Below are 13,802 nucleotides of genomic sequence, written 5' to 3'. Positions count from 1 at the left end.
TGCAATACACTACACTCCATGACTCAGAAGGATTTGAAAATATTGGTGTTATAGTGTTGTAAGACTGTGCTGTCTATCACCAGGATGCAGGCTCTTCACACCAGTAGCCCAGCCTTTTTAAGCCATCGGAGGCAAGAACATGGGTTTCGTCCTGCTGCCTCAAGGGGTAGGTAGCCTCTCACTCTACTGAGCTGATAGACTGCTTCTACCAGTGAGATAATGCTTGGCTGCTGTCCCAGGACAGAACTCTACAGCCAGCTGATCCTAGTCTCTTTTCTTCACCACTTCACTTCTGATTGTTTGGGTTTACTAGTGCGGATTTCACAGAGAAACCATGTCTGTCCGCACCCTTAGCACCCACGGGAATCTTGACTGGGAGGGACCTCGGGAGGTCACTTGGTCCAGGCCCTCACTCAGAGCAGGACTGTTCCAAAGAGTAGGTGAAGTCAGCCCCAGAAAGAGCTTTTGAGGCTTGCCTGATTGAGCCTCCAAAGCCTCCCAGGACCTGTTCCAGTTCTGTACCACCCACCTCCTGGAAGTGTTTTTCTTACCTCTCACCTGACTCTTCCTGGTTGCAAGCTGTGGCCCTTGTTCCTTCTTATGTCAACTGGAATTGCTAGGATAAATTTTGCTCTCTTGTCTTTGTAAGTACCCTTCAAGTAAATGTACTTCTCCCTTAGATCGATAGTTTCCAGCAGAGGCTTCTGTATTCCACAGGGGACTGCACTCCATAGGCGGTGTCTGTAAGCCCAGACAAAAGTGCAATCCCTGATTTCAGGCAAGGCATCCCTGCAGGGCTCCTTCTGGTGTCTTATGCTTCTCTCTTTCTACAGAGCTGCTCACTACCTTTGGTGTTCTCCTCATCCCTCACCTCTCGCCTGGCTTCTCAGGGTGTGTAGGGGGCAGCTGGTTCATTTTAAGGGAGTTTTAGCTTAAACCGCCCTAAAGATTGACTTGTTGTCTAGGGCACACAAGTGAGGAAACTGGGATTTTGTACTCCTGCAAGGGGTAAACATAGCTGAGTCCTTAGCAAAATCTTGGTGGTTTACAGTCAAAATCCACTTGCATGCCTTCCTTCTATCTTATCTCCGTGTTATGGACCAGAAAATACCCAAAGCTAGGTAAGAAAAGCTTTAAACCCTGTTGTATCAGATCCCAGATCCTGGGAAAGTTTTCAATCTCTCAGGCAGTACAGAATTTGTTAAATTTTATGGCATAGCTTGTTCATATTTACTGATTTAAATGCTATTGTTCTCATACAAATTTATCTCTGATTTTAACTTCATAGACTTCAGTGAGGTTATGCAATGGATCTTTCTTCCCATACTTTGTTTCAAAACACTGGAAATAAAGTTCCTTGGACTCTGTTTGCATTACATCAGCTTTCTCATAGAAAAGATTTTTTTTTTTTTTTCTAGCATCCTGGATCAATCTAAAGCCTAGGACAAATATAGGACTCATTAAATGCCATTTGTCTGAGAAACAGAATTTGATTGCACCATGATGTTATGTGGCTGAATATATATCTTTTTAGCAGCTAGGACACAGGACCAGGATTCAGGAAGCCATTTGGCAAACACAGAATTAAGCACTTAGCAATTCTGTGCCTCATATTTTCCATCTGTAAAATGGGAACAGTGATACTTCTTTCTTTCAATAGAATTTCTGATTTAATGATCTATGATTATCATTACTACTGTTCAGAGTAGCATCAACTCTGTTCTGAATTGACTATAATTAGAATGTTTAGATGAATGAAAGCAATTACAGCGCCTGTATGCCACAAACAGTTAAACCCATTATTAATTTAATGTCTGTGAGTAATTGCAGTTACTTCAGTGCTCACATGAGTAAAATTCAGGACATTTGAAGTCTTTGCAGGACTACAAGTGGAACACTCTAAGAAACCCTAGTTCTTAAATAGAAATAAATGATAGTAGATGTCTCAAAAATATCTAGGAAATTTATTTTAACTGTATGCTATGGCATACTGTGCAATGAGTCTTAATTTGGTTCACAAAACTTGATGTTACAGCCATTGATGATAAATATTGGCTTTCATATCAATCAGTATGTTTTTGCAGAAAAGTAATCCTTCTTTAAATTCTATCTACAGTTCAAAAGCTTCTTGTTAAATACATTTTGTTAATAAGAAGCCTGACTCATGGCAGGCTGCACTGTGAATGACTGATTACCAGGGATATCGAACAGACCTGTTTCCATTCCACTGCCAGAACAGCTAACTTTAGAGCTTGTTTAAGAAAGGAATCGTTTCACTCAAAAAATAGCTTATGTTTTCACATTACAAAGGTTTTGTTTTCTGTGTGATGATAGCTAGTTATTCAACTTTACCAAGGATAGGTAGTCACCCAAATATATGTTGAAAGAAATTCTCCAGTAGTGATGGAAAACCACAGGACTGTGCAAATGTGCCAGATGCGTATCACAAGAAGCAAGTTCTGGACAGCTGCAGTTGAGATGCTGAGAAGCAGTGAAGCCCAGGGCAAGCTGGGGTGGGGACTGGCTGGTGACCACAGGCTGAGATCAGATGCCCCTTGGCTCACTTCTGGAGCAGGAAAAAAGCCACACAGATACACACAGAGCTTGTTGCAATCTGACAGTGGAGGTGTTTAGTTTTTGGGTACCATTTTGTTTTCCATCCTTCAATTACCCTTACTTTTCTTCTTTATACAGTTGATGGTTTGGACAAGGCTTCAATTGCTAACTCAGAAGGACCAGCCCCAGGATCCCAAACTCCCCCCTTCAAGAGGAAGGGCAAACTCTCCAACATTGGCAAAATCTTTAAACCTTGGAAATGGCGGAAGAAGAAGACAAGTGACAAATTCAGAGAAACGTCAGCAGGTATGTCTATGGCCCTTTGGTGGCAAATAGTAGGAAATGCTATGATGGTTTTGCAGAGCTCTTTGAGCTTGTTAGGTGGCAGGGATTATTTAGGCATGATATTTTACATGTAGAAGAACAGTTTGATCCTTGGCAGTCTTACAAGAATGACACATTAATTCTTATAATACCAAGGCAAAATATGTGTTCCTATTTCTTTTACAGAAGGAGGAAATTAAGCACAAAGAAATTAAGATCAGCTTTTTCAAAAGTGCCTCCTTAGTTACTTGCTAGTACTTAATTTGCTGGTCTTGTTTATGATGATGTGATCCCTCAAGATAGCAATTTGCTTTTAAACTGTGTGTGAGGTCACTTATGATTGTGTATGTGCTTCATGTGAGGCTGGAATTTAAAATGAAAAGTAGTTTGGATTGCATCCATCCTGCCTCAGATGGTAATTTCAGGGAGGAAAAAATTAGTTTTTCCTGTGTTTCTTGAGGAAATAGACCCAGGACCAATGGAGGTTGAGATGGTGCGTTTACATGGCAAGTTGCCCCTTGTTGCGTGCTTACTGACACAGGAGAAGAAACTTGCTTATTTGACTTGAGAGAGAAATGGGAAGACATCCATACAAAATAAAAATTCTACAGGATATCCTCTTTCTCAGACTACTCCATCAGAGATGTATTTACATTACCAAACGGGGGCTGTGTGTATGTGTGTGTGCATCTTATATGCAGGAAGCCCATTTCCTGGCCTGAGACTGTGGGAGAGAGCATGATGATCCTCATTTATTGCCTGTTCTCTTAACAGGGCTACAACTTGATAAGTCTGTATGCAGCTGAAAAATGAGTTTTCTTCTAAGACAGAATGTAGGCTGTTGGAAAGAACTCTTATAGCTTTCTCTGGGTTTTCAATAGGCTTTTTAAAATAGATTCTTGCTACAGCCTTGCCAGGCCATGTACCTTAGAGTGCTTTTTGTCTTATGAGCAACTGAAAGATGTTCATAAACAGCAAATACCACAAAAATAAAAAAAATAATGGAAGTTTAGATGTTAGTATCTGTGCTGATGTGGGAACGATGGTTTGAATTTTTTTCCTTTATCAACATATTTTCCATGCTCCATCTCAGAAAGTCTGTTCTCTGGGCACTGGTTGTATGCTTTTTGCCTAGAGGGCTTTCAAAATTAAGTAAAACTAAACAGAAAGTGGTATCATCTCAAGGGTTTCTCTTCTCTGCAATGTTTTGCTGTGAAAGAAAGGAAAGCAGCAGTTTGTGTCTTGGCACAAAGTAGATGCCACTTCAAAGCTTCACTGCAAGAGTATATGCAGACAGGGAGCAGAAGGCAATTTTAGCTATTACTAGGTCAGAGAAAAATTAATAAGTGGAATTATCTCAAGCTTCTCTTAGAAGAACAAAACTAAATACTGGAAAATATCCAGAATCTCACAGCATTCTTTGAGTCAGAGAACGGGTTTTAAGCCTGCCTGAGGTTTGTAGCTGCTGAGCATCACTAAGCAGACTCTTTTGAGGGGATGGGAAGGGAGGGAAGGAAATGTTTGAATGATGGTTGCTGGGTGTGCAGATGGTACAATACACTTAACTGTATAAATGTGAAATATATTGCCTAACCTAAAGTCTGTAATCATCAATAAATTATAACGATGAGTCCATGCTGGCTAAATAGCACCCAGTATAAGTTCCTAAGTTGACAGGCTACTCATTCCTCTTATACAGGAGCACATACTTTTGGCAACTTTGATTTAAATTAAAATTTTGCCTTTTTCTCCTTAGGAATTAAAATTATGATACTCATAGTGAATACTAGCATAATTTCTAATTTTTTTTCCCACGGGCCAAATAATATTTAAAATAAATTACCTTTTCAAGCTGAATTAATTGAGCTTAATCAGTTTAAATAAAAATACCACTCATGGCTAGCATTTTAGATGATGGAGGACTGGGGCTTAAGCTTCTTATCTGTTCACAAATTTTCTAATCCGTGAAGTGGAGATAGTTATGTCTCGGGGATGTTATGAAACCTACGTAATTTATAAAATGCTTTGAGGTCTTTCAGTAAAAGTATAAGGAGTTCATGTCTTTTAATGCCGATTGACGTTTTCCTTGATAATAAATTCAATACAGTTGTTAATTCAGTGTTGTAGAACCAAAAAAAATATCATGAAAACTAGAGAGACACATTGATGGGGGGGGGGGTCTGATTCGATGTTCTTAAGCTTCATGGAAGAAGAATTATTGTTTTCAAGAGTCATTCGACTGTCCCACAAATAGGTATATGAGAGATAACTTCATTGTCACCAAAAAACAGTTCTAAAAAGGAAGCAGAGAGAAAAAATAGTAGTAATTAAATTATACTTGTAATGCTGAAAGAATAATAAAAGAATTTTTATATTGCCAGCAAGAAAACAAGTGTAAAGTATATGCATAAAGTGTTCCTCCTTGGGGGCTCTGTCTAAGGAGATTTCATTCTGCTTGTGAATACATCTGCTTTCTAGAAAGACTAAGACACTCCATCCATACCTGTCCATGTAGTCCTCTGTCTTCATGACTTCCAATGTCTTTTAAAAGAGTCTTTGTGGGACTGAGCGTTCCCTGACATGAAAAAAACTCTTTGCAAGACTAGGGCATGCTCCTGTGCCAATGTGTGACACACAGTTGCAAAGCATAAACCTTAAAAAATAGTGGGGAAAAACTGGAAGAACTTGTGAGTAATTTAGGTTTGGGACCCAAGGCAGTCTAACATGATCAGAGTTCCTGCTACCACACTCTCCCCAAGTAGGCTGGCTTATACTGCAAAAGTTTATAGCCACACTCATGGGCTCCTTTATATTGTCAAATGCAGTTTGAATGCGGCAGAGGTTTGACCTTTAATGGGCAGATCTCACAAAGCACCTGAGTATATAGACACAGACTTAATGCCAACTTACATGTTCTTGAACCAGTACTGTTTGCATTTGTGAGCTCTTGATCTCACAGACATGAGTAGCTTGAACTGGGCTGGTCAAAATGTTTACTGCCTCCAGCTCTTCTGCCAGGAGTTGGTGCTATTTTGACACAGAAATGTTGAGCAGTTGCTGCATCCCTGAACTTTGTAGTGTGAGAAATAAACCCGGTGCTATAAATTTGGGAAGTGCAGAATCTGAGTAACTTTTTACAAGTGCACGTAATGGTAGGACAAGGGTAATGGCTTTAAACTGAAAGGCAGGTTTAGATTAGATATTAGGAAGAAAATCTTTACTGTGAGGGTGATGAGGTGCTGAAACAGATTGCCCAAAGTTGCAAATGCCCCATCCCTGCAGCTGTTCAAGGCCAGGTGGGATGGGGCTCTGAGCAGCCTGGTCTAGTGGAAGGTGGCCTCCCCCATGGTAGGAGGATTGGAAGTAGGTTCTTTCCAACCCAAACCATTCTGTGATTCTGTTCAACCATCCCCTTCCCTGGCAGAGAAGGGGAGTGGGAAGCTGCGAGCAGGGGTGCCTTTGGGTGCATGAGGTCAGCCAGCCTGGTTGTGTCAGCAGCCTGAGTTACCTGCTGCTGGGAAAGATGTTTTGCATTGCATGGAGGGTAGCTTTCTTAGAAGACCTGAACTGCCTCTCTCCTTGCTTTCTCAGGAGCCGTCACTTCACTGTATGGCTGATTCACTCCAACTGGGCTGGCACAAATGAGATTGATAATACTTCTTCCAGTATTTAATCTGCATACAGCAATTAGACTGACCCTAGAGAGTGTTTGAATTAGTTGATGAGATAAATAACCCTATCCCATAGCATTAATAGGGTGAAGTCCAGCATGGCTGAAGCTTCGCCACATGCCCTCAGCCTGAGCTGCAAACGTCACTTGGATTTTGATGTCCAAATGTAAACAGAATCAGGATGGGAGACTAGCTTTTCCTAACAGCAAAGATGAGATTTTACAAGTGATGCTCACATTTTGTGGACCATGCGCCGTGGTCCCATGGATCTTAACAATGATCTCCCAGATCACTGTATTGGTTTGGGGCTGGGCTGCAGTGTGGAGCTATTCTGTTTTGACATCTATAAATTCTTTTCCCTGTAAAACTATTTAGCATCTTTTGCCATGGGAAATAAACATAATAATTAAAATGCTTCGTCACAGTCTTTTGTGTGTGTGTGTTGTATGCTGCTTTTTCTTTTTTAACCTAAAAACAGGATGCTGCATTTTTTTTCCATGAAAGCCCACCAGCATTGATGAGGATGTTATTTCCTTTTAGAACACAACTTTCTGACTTCTGTTAAAGATTGTTTTTGTTGTTTGTTTTTTTTTTTCCTTTAAAACAGTTTGCATGTCACAAAGGCTGCTTGCTCTGAACAGGATTTGTCTCTCCCAACTCAAAACTTCTACAGAGCAGATGGAGGTATCTCTAGCTGAGCTGGTCTGCCCAGTCAGTGGGAAAGAGGTGCTTTTACATGTTAAATGGCTATTCTAGGATGAGTTCAATTTCACTCTGGAAGTACCTTTTTCCATTGACTGTAAAAGAAGCCTCAAGGAGCCTTGCTCAGTTGAAGATACTGGATCATACAAGTCCCCACTTTCTGTGCCTGAAATTGTGGGATGATATTTTCAGAGATCATCCATGAAAACCCAGGCTACTTCTCCTGCAGAATCAGAGGAAACAGATTTCTCAGGGTTTCTATAAAATAAAAATATTTTCCTAATTTTTTTTCACAAGCATCAGCAGTATGAGAATAAATCTATTCTTAACTGTGCTTTTTCTTTAGTGTTGGAAAGGAAGATTTCGACAAGACAAAGCAGAGAGGAGCTGATAAGAAGGGGAGTGCTGAAGGAAATGCCTGAGCAAGGTGATATGATAACACATTAACTAGAATTTAGCTACTAAGCACTAAACATGTATGATAAAGCCACTATTGCATTGTTTCCATATAGTATAAATAGGTATGAGGAGACAAACTGAGGAGTGTGAGAGGTGATTTGGGCCAGCTGACAAAGAACTACAGCAGCTGACTTCTGTCATATCCTGAAGTATTTTAATACTCCCTGTGAATAATGTGACTTTTGTGGTTCCTAGTTTGCCAGAATTCTTTTGAAGTGATGATAAACCTATTTTTTGAGTCAAAGTCTGCTGTCTAAAGCCACTGAAATATAAAATGAGAAATTTTGGCTGAAAAATTAGAGGCTTTGGGACCCCAAACAAATCAGTATAATCCATTTCAGGTATCAAAAAGTACCAGTGCTGGGATCATATGGATCCCACCACTATCACACAGACCACATTCACAAATGGCACAAGCATAAAACTGTGGGGAAAACATCACTCGTACCAAAATGCTCTAAGTTTAGTAACTGGTATTAGACAGAATCTGTATTTTGAAAAACATGAGTTAAGCCAAGGTTAATACCTCTGTGCTACATCCGATTGTGTTTCTAGTGGTATTCTTTCTAATATTCTTCATCTTCTATAAATCTAGATTAAATAAAAGTAAAGTGAGTAAAATAATCTTCTGTAGCTTAAAATTAAACCATTTGTCATTTTATCAAGGAGTCTAAGAACTCCATGTTTTCCCAAAATATTTTTCTCCTAGAAATTCTGTTATTCTGTCTGATCTGAAGAATCAGGAAAGTATCAATGTGTATGGTTTGTATTGTGCACATAGATACTTAGAAGTAAAGGGCTTGTTTGTTGACATGTGGCATCACTTGCCTGTACAGTGTTTGGCTAATTACCAGACTATGACATACAGCATAGCTGGCTTCTGCACTTGTCTCTGCTGTCTTTGTCTTAAAACAAGACATGTAAACTCTCCATACCTCAATTTGTCCATCTGAGAATTTGTTGTGGTTTTTGCTACACGCTTTACTGGGGAGCTGCGTGACTTTGTCCATTGAAGGTTGTAAATTGCATTTATTGGGAATAAACTACAAGGTTGTAAATTGCATTTCACTTAGTGAAATATCTTAACTTCTCAGATCGGTTACAGTCTGAATGTAAATCCTATCATTTGTGCCAAAAGTATGAGTACTTTTGTCACAGGTGTCCTTGGCTCTCTCTTCCATCCTTGAAAGGGGATGGGAGTCTGGATTTCCTTACAGGGACTGAGCAAAGTGAGAAAAGGATGTAAAGATGAACAATTTTATCCTCTTCCTCATATATCGGTCTGATCTGTGTTCCCTTCATTACACTGTGCTTCATGTCTGATGAAAATTATAATTTTTAAGGACCATTTTGAAAGAATATGGGATTGTTTTCAAGGTGGTAAAGATGGAGGGGTAGGAAGGAAGGTGGCTGAGAAGTGTGAAGGTAGTTAGAAGTAATGACTATGGAGATGAAAACTAAATGAGGAAATTACATGGAGTCTTGAAATGTGAGAGGTAAGAAGTGTGAAGAAGTGACAGTGTGTCACATGGGATGAAAAAGAAGAATTGGAAAGTGGCAAGTGCCACTTGGAGGCAGGTGTTTGCAGAACCAAAACATGAATAAGAGGTGGCAGTGTCACATGTGGAGACAGAGAGGAGAGAGTGAATTTAAGAATATTTGGAAGAGAGAAGCTGAAGAAACTGAATGTTGCAGCAAGGTAAGTGCAACTGTCAGATATAGTGAAAGAGACAAGGTTAAGAAGGAAGAACTTACCTTTTACACATCAGGTTGCTGTTGGTGTGTGGATTACAGTGAAACAATCATCTTAACCCATGGAGCACCCAGGGTGGTAGGAAAGGGGCTGCATAATTTTGTTCAAACCAGGGAAGTGCCAAATATCCAAGTCTGATAAGACCCAGCAAGGAAGAGGAGTGGAATCACCACAGTTAGTGAAGAATCAATGGAGAAATCAGAAGAGATGCTCTGTAGATTTGCAAAATTTTGGGATTGACAGCAAGAGAATCCTGTAGAAAGAAATTACCAGAGAAGAAAATCAGCAGCAACTTCAAAATGCATGGAACAGAGAAAGCTATAAGCCAGCAAGGGTACGTATGTAGCACTTTTCAGGAATATAAAGACAAATAGGGAAGAGAAAGAACTTTTTTTCAGGATTAAAAAAAACCCCTCAAACTGAGGTAGTCTGGGTAAGTGAGTAAAGTATCATCAAGGAAAGAACTTAACTTGCAGAATTTAATAATGGTATGATATGTGATACAGAAAGACTTCACCTGGATTCTTAAAAGTGGATAATGTCTTTGTGAACTGTTTTGTTAATTAACTGGGCATATACATTCTGAGAACTTCTGTCTGAATTCCTGGCTGATTTACCTATTGGGATGCACCATGGTAGTCCTGCAAATCTGCCCCCTAATTGTCCATTTTTGGGACATGTTGGAAGGGAGAGAACAGGATGCTTATGTGTACAGCTGTACGAAGCTGTACCTGAAAACCGACATGGACTTGCAAGCCCATTACTGCAGAGATGTCCACCCAAAGAATATGGAAGCTTATAGAGTTTCTTTACAGTTACTTTTTAGAGCAGATCTACAGCCTTTCACATTTCAGTAAGTCTTTCTGCTTTGCTTCCACGGGATCTTGAAAGCAGAGGGATGCCATGTGTTGTCAGTGGGTGCTAAGTAAGCAGTTAGGCAATAGCTTTTTAATTTTCATTTCAGATGGTGATGTAACAGTAAATTTTGAAACTTCAAATGGACACACCATAGCCATTGGTGAAGAAACCATACAGGAAGAAAATGTGGTAAAAGCTAGTGGAAATAATGGCACTTTATCAGAGAAAACAACATCATCGGAAGGAAAAAAAGATCAAAAAGGTAAATTAATGCATTCTTCACAGATTGTTTTTTTGGCTACTTTAAATATTAGTGTGTTCTTCCATTAGCACCAATACATGCTGTGAGTTCTGTTCTGCCTCAAGGATGCCAGCAGAATCCGCTGAGAGAATAAGACTTGGTAGGCATGTCTTTTACTGTGCCTATAGCAAGGTCATAAAGAGAAGCATGGTCTGAGCATGAAAATGTGTGCAGGGATGTTTGATTTCTAAATTCAGTGTGAGCCTTTCCTTGTAGCCATGGGCAAGCTTTGGTTTCAAATTTTCCTCTTATGAAAGAAAACACTAAGTGCATATGCATCACCTTGCAATATCATTGTAGAAGTGGCTCATGGGTTGAACGTTCAGAGGTGTTTAACCCATTTGAAAACCATGTATAATTTTGTAAGTAACTTCCACAACTCGTTCCTGTTGATTTTCATTGAATCTTAAACACCTGCAGTCCAGCAGAAACATTCAAGGGACCATATCACTACCTCACACTGAACCTAGGCTATTTATGGAAAATGTATTTTATAACTACAGGGTTTTCTATGGATGAATTGTGGTAAATACTGCTAAATATTTAGAAGTCCCAGGGTCCATGTTAATTTTGTTACCTTTACTCAGATCTACTTTGGTAACAAGAGTTTGACTCATAAAGGAAATGTAAAGATAAGTGTGGAATCATGGTTTTTGGACCACTTTTATTTTCTTTCTTTAACATCTTGAATAATGCACCACTTATTTTCCCTATCAAAAAGTGTTTTTAAATACTATTCCATTTATTGGATTTTCCTCGAGGAAAGAGCAAGGATGCAAAAGATCAAGACCTTCTTGGCTGGCTGTTAGACTGAGCAGCCTTTCCAATGTCTTCTGTTAAACTCTACCTAGTGATGAATGAGCCTCTGGAGGTTGAGAGGATTGGTTCGGCTAACACAAAAATTTGAATTCCTCTCTGAGCTACGTAAATCACTTGACTATGTAAAAAGTGGCTAGATGTCCAAGGAGAACAGCCTTTCTTATGAGATTTCTCGTACTTCCTGTCTCCCAAAAAGACAGAAATACAAGATTAGCCTTTGTCATGACATTTAAATACGTCTATCTTTTGGTGCCAACTAGAACCAGATGTGTATTGGGTCAGGGAAAAGAGTTATAAAAGCCATGGAAAACTCCTTTAAAATGGTTCAATTTAGCTTTGAGGTTAGATCAGACCACTTATTATTTTATGCACCATTAAATACAGCCTTTTGGAAATGTTCAGTTTTGGAAGTTTTTCTAAGGTACAGTTTATTTGAGAAATACATGTTTTTAACTATGTTGAAATCCCCTCTAGCTGACTTTACAGAATGCAGAACTCCAATGAAGCAGAAAAGGTTCAATATCTATTTCAAATTAGGCTCTGCACTCCTTATACGTTGTGTTGACCTTACAGAGAGAAATTAAAAATGATTGCTGTACAGGATTAGACTCAATACAGAAGAATGTGTAGCAATCACTCCAGTCCCTCTCAGAAAATGAAGAATATATGGAGGAGGGAGAAGGAAAACAAAAAATGAGCCAACCTGGTATTCTAGGCTTCATAGAATGTCAGTCTGAGCGTACAGAAGATGCAAAACACTTCAAGTATACTTTCGTGTTTAAGGAGCAATTCCACACATCAGAAACCGTGTTACACTGTGGAGACCCAGTACAACTCAGCAGGTAGTCATTGTGGATACACTTCAGTTATTCTTTACTTTATAGCACATTAAGCAAGAAGGTGAGCCAGCCTGTTAAACTCAGTGTAAGAGTAAGGCCCACTCCATCTCACAGATATGTCTCACCTGCAGATTAGTCCTGGGTGATTTTTTTATGGCAGATGCAGTAGGTATGCATTATACACACACCCAATGGCAGGTACAGGTTTGCTTATGCTCACAGAGCGTCAAAATCAGAGCTGAAACACACATACCTAACTCACTGTCTTCTGCTAAGACCATAAAACATGCTGGTGCTTCAGATCACAACCCTCCATCATGAGAACTGAGATAGGAGTGAATACTAGCTGACAATCAGGAGTAGTGGCTGCAAGGACTTCATCTTTAGTAAGCCTAATGTTAGGCTTCTTAAAGGCATCAACTCTAATGTGTAAATCTTGAAGGAAGATATATACACGTTTGTAAGACCTGAAAACAGGATTAATTCCTGCTGTTTAGTAGCACACTGTGCTGCTGTTCCAACTCTGACTGAATCAAAGGGTTCCAAAAATTCATCTCGGCCCCTGAAACTTAGGAAGTTATTTTATAATGCTCTTATGAAATGATGGTGCTCTTTACTTGCTCTCTTGTTCAAGTGGGTCTTGAAAATGCCCTGCTATATATGATGACTGCTGGAGCCAGAATCTTAAAAAGAAAAAGCAATATAGGCAAATTGTGATAATATGGTGAGAATTGGCAGCAACATGCTGTACAATGTGGAACATGTTAGGAATTAAAAGAAGTTAAAGGAACAAAGTTATTTCAGCATGAGCTATGGGAATACATTATCAACAGGGCAAACAATAGGCTCAGCCATGCAATATAAAAATGAGTTAAGCAGAAGCAAGTAAAGAAGACAACCCCTGAAAGCTGTTCCCTCTGCTGCTAGGCAGTTCCATAAACTGTGTACCCATCTGCTGCCTGTGTACCCATCAGCTCACAGGTGCCTTTTGTATTTGGTGAAAAATTCCCTTTGGGAATTTAATAGTGTAACTGTTGCTATTTATAGTAATGATGACAGTCATCCGAGGAGGGCGTTTAAAAGAAATTTTTTCCTTTATGGCAGAATGATAAGAAACTAGTGACAGTTTTACATAAAAGAGGTAATTGGTTGGTAAAGCTTTGTCGATGAGAAATCAGAGAATGTTTTTTTCTGAGATCATTTATTCACATTATGTTTGTGCTAGGCTGACTTCTAAATTCTTTTGTTTTGACTAAGAAAAATTGCTAGCATCTTTTGCAGAAAATAAAGAGCTAAACTGTAGCTATTCTCTGTGAGTCTTGCAAGGGATACAGAGCAGCAAGTAGACAGGTAGCATATCAAAGAACACCCTGCTTGTCTGGGCAGCAGTCTGAACTGTACCACTGTGTCAGGGCTCCTGACCCATGGCACCAGCCTGCAGCAGCCCCAGCAGTCCCCAGAGCTCCAGGTTCCAGGTGTGATATAAGCATCACAAAGGGGATCCAAGGAGTCTCTTTGCC

General features: G+C 39.6%; 1 protein-coding gene across 5 annotated transcripts in view; it reads left to right on the top strand.

Annotated features, from left to right (window-relative positions):
- The window catches only part of PHACTR2 (phosphatase and actin regulator 2), a 133,674-nt gene that overhangs the window by 84,502 nt on the left and 35,370 nt on the right, over positions 1-13,802 (top strand). For all 5 annotated transcript variants that reach the window (XR_010429206.1, XM_064649280.1, XM_064649281.1 and 2 more), the window contains exons 2-4: positions 2,695-2,862; positions 7,600-7,680; positions 10,430-10,585. Coding sequence is in view for 4 of the 5 variants with exons in the window: in XM_064649280.1 (XP_064505350.1) it covers positions 2,695-2,862; positions 7,600-7,680; positions 10,430-10,585 (405 nt within the window). In the remaining variant the exon portion in view is untranslated. The remainder of the gene's footprint in view (positions 1-2,694; positions 2,863-7,599; positions 7,681-10,429; positions 10,586-13,802) is intronic.

This window comes from Pseudopipra pipra, chromosome 3 (assembly GCF_036250125.1).
Source record: "Pseudopipra pipra isolate bDixPip1 chromosome 3, bDixPip1.hap1, whole genome shotgun sequence".
In the NCBI taxonomy this organism is placed as follows: Eukaryota; Metazoa; Chordata; class Aves; order Passeriformes; family Pipridae; genus Pseudopipra; species Pseudopipra pipra.
The sequence above is the reverse complement of the archived record's forward strand: the minus strand, read 5'-3'. Positions and strand labels throughout refer to the sequence as shown.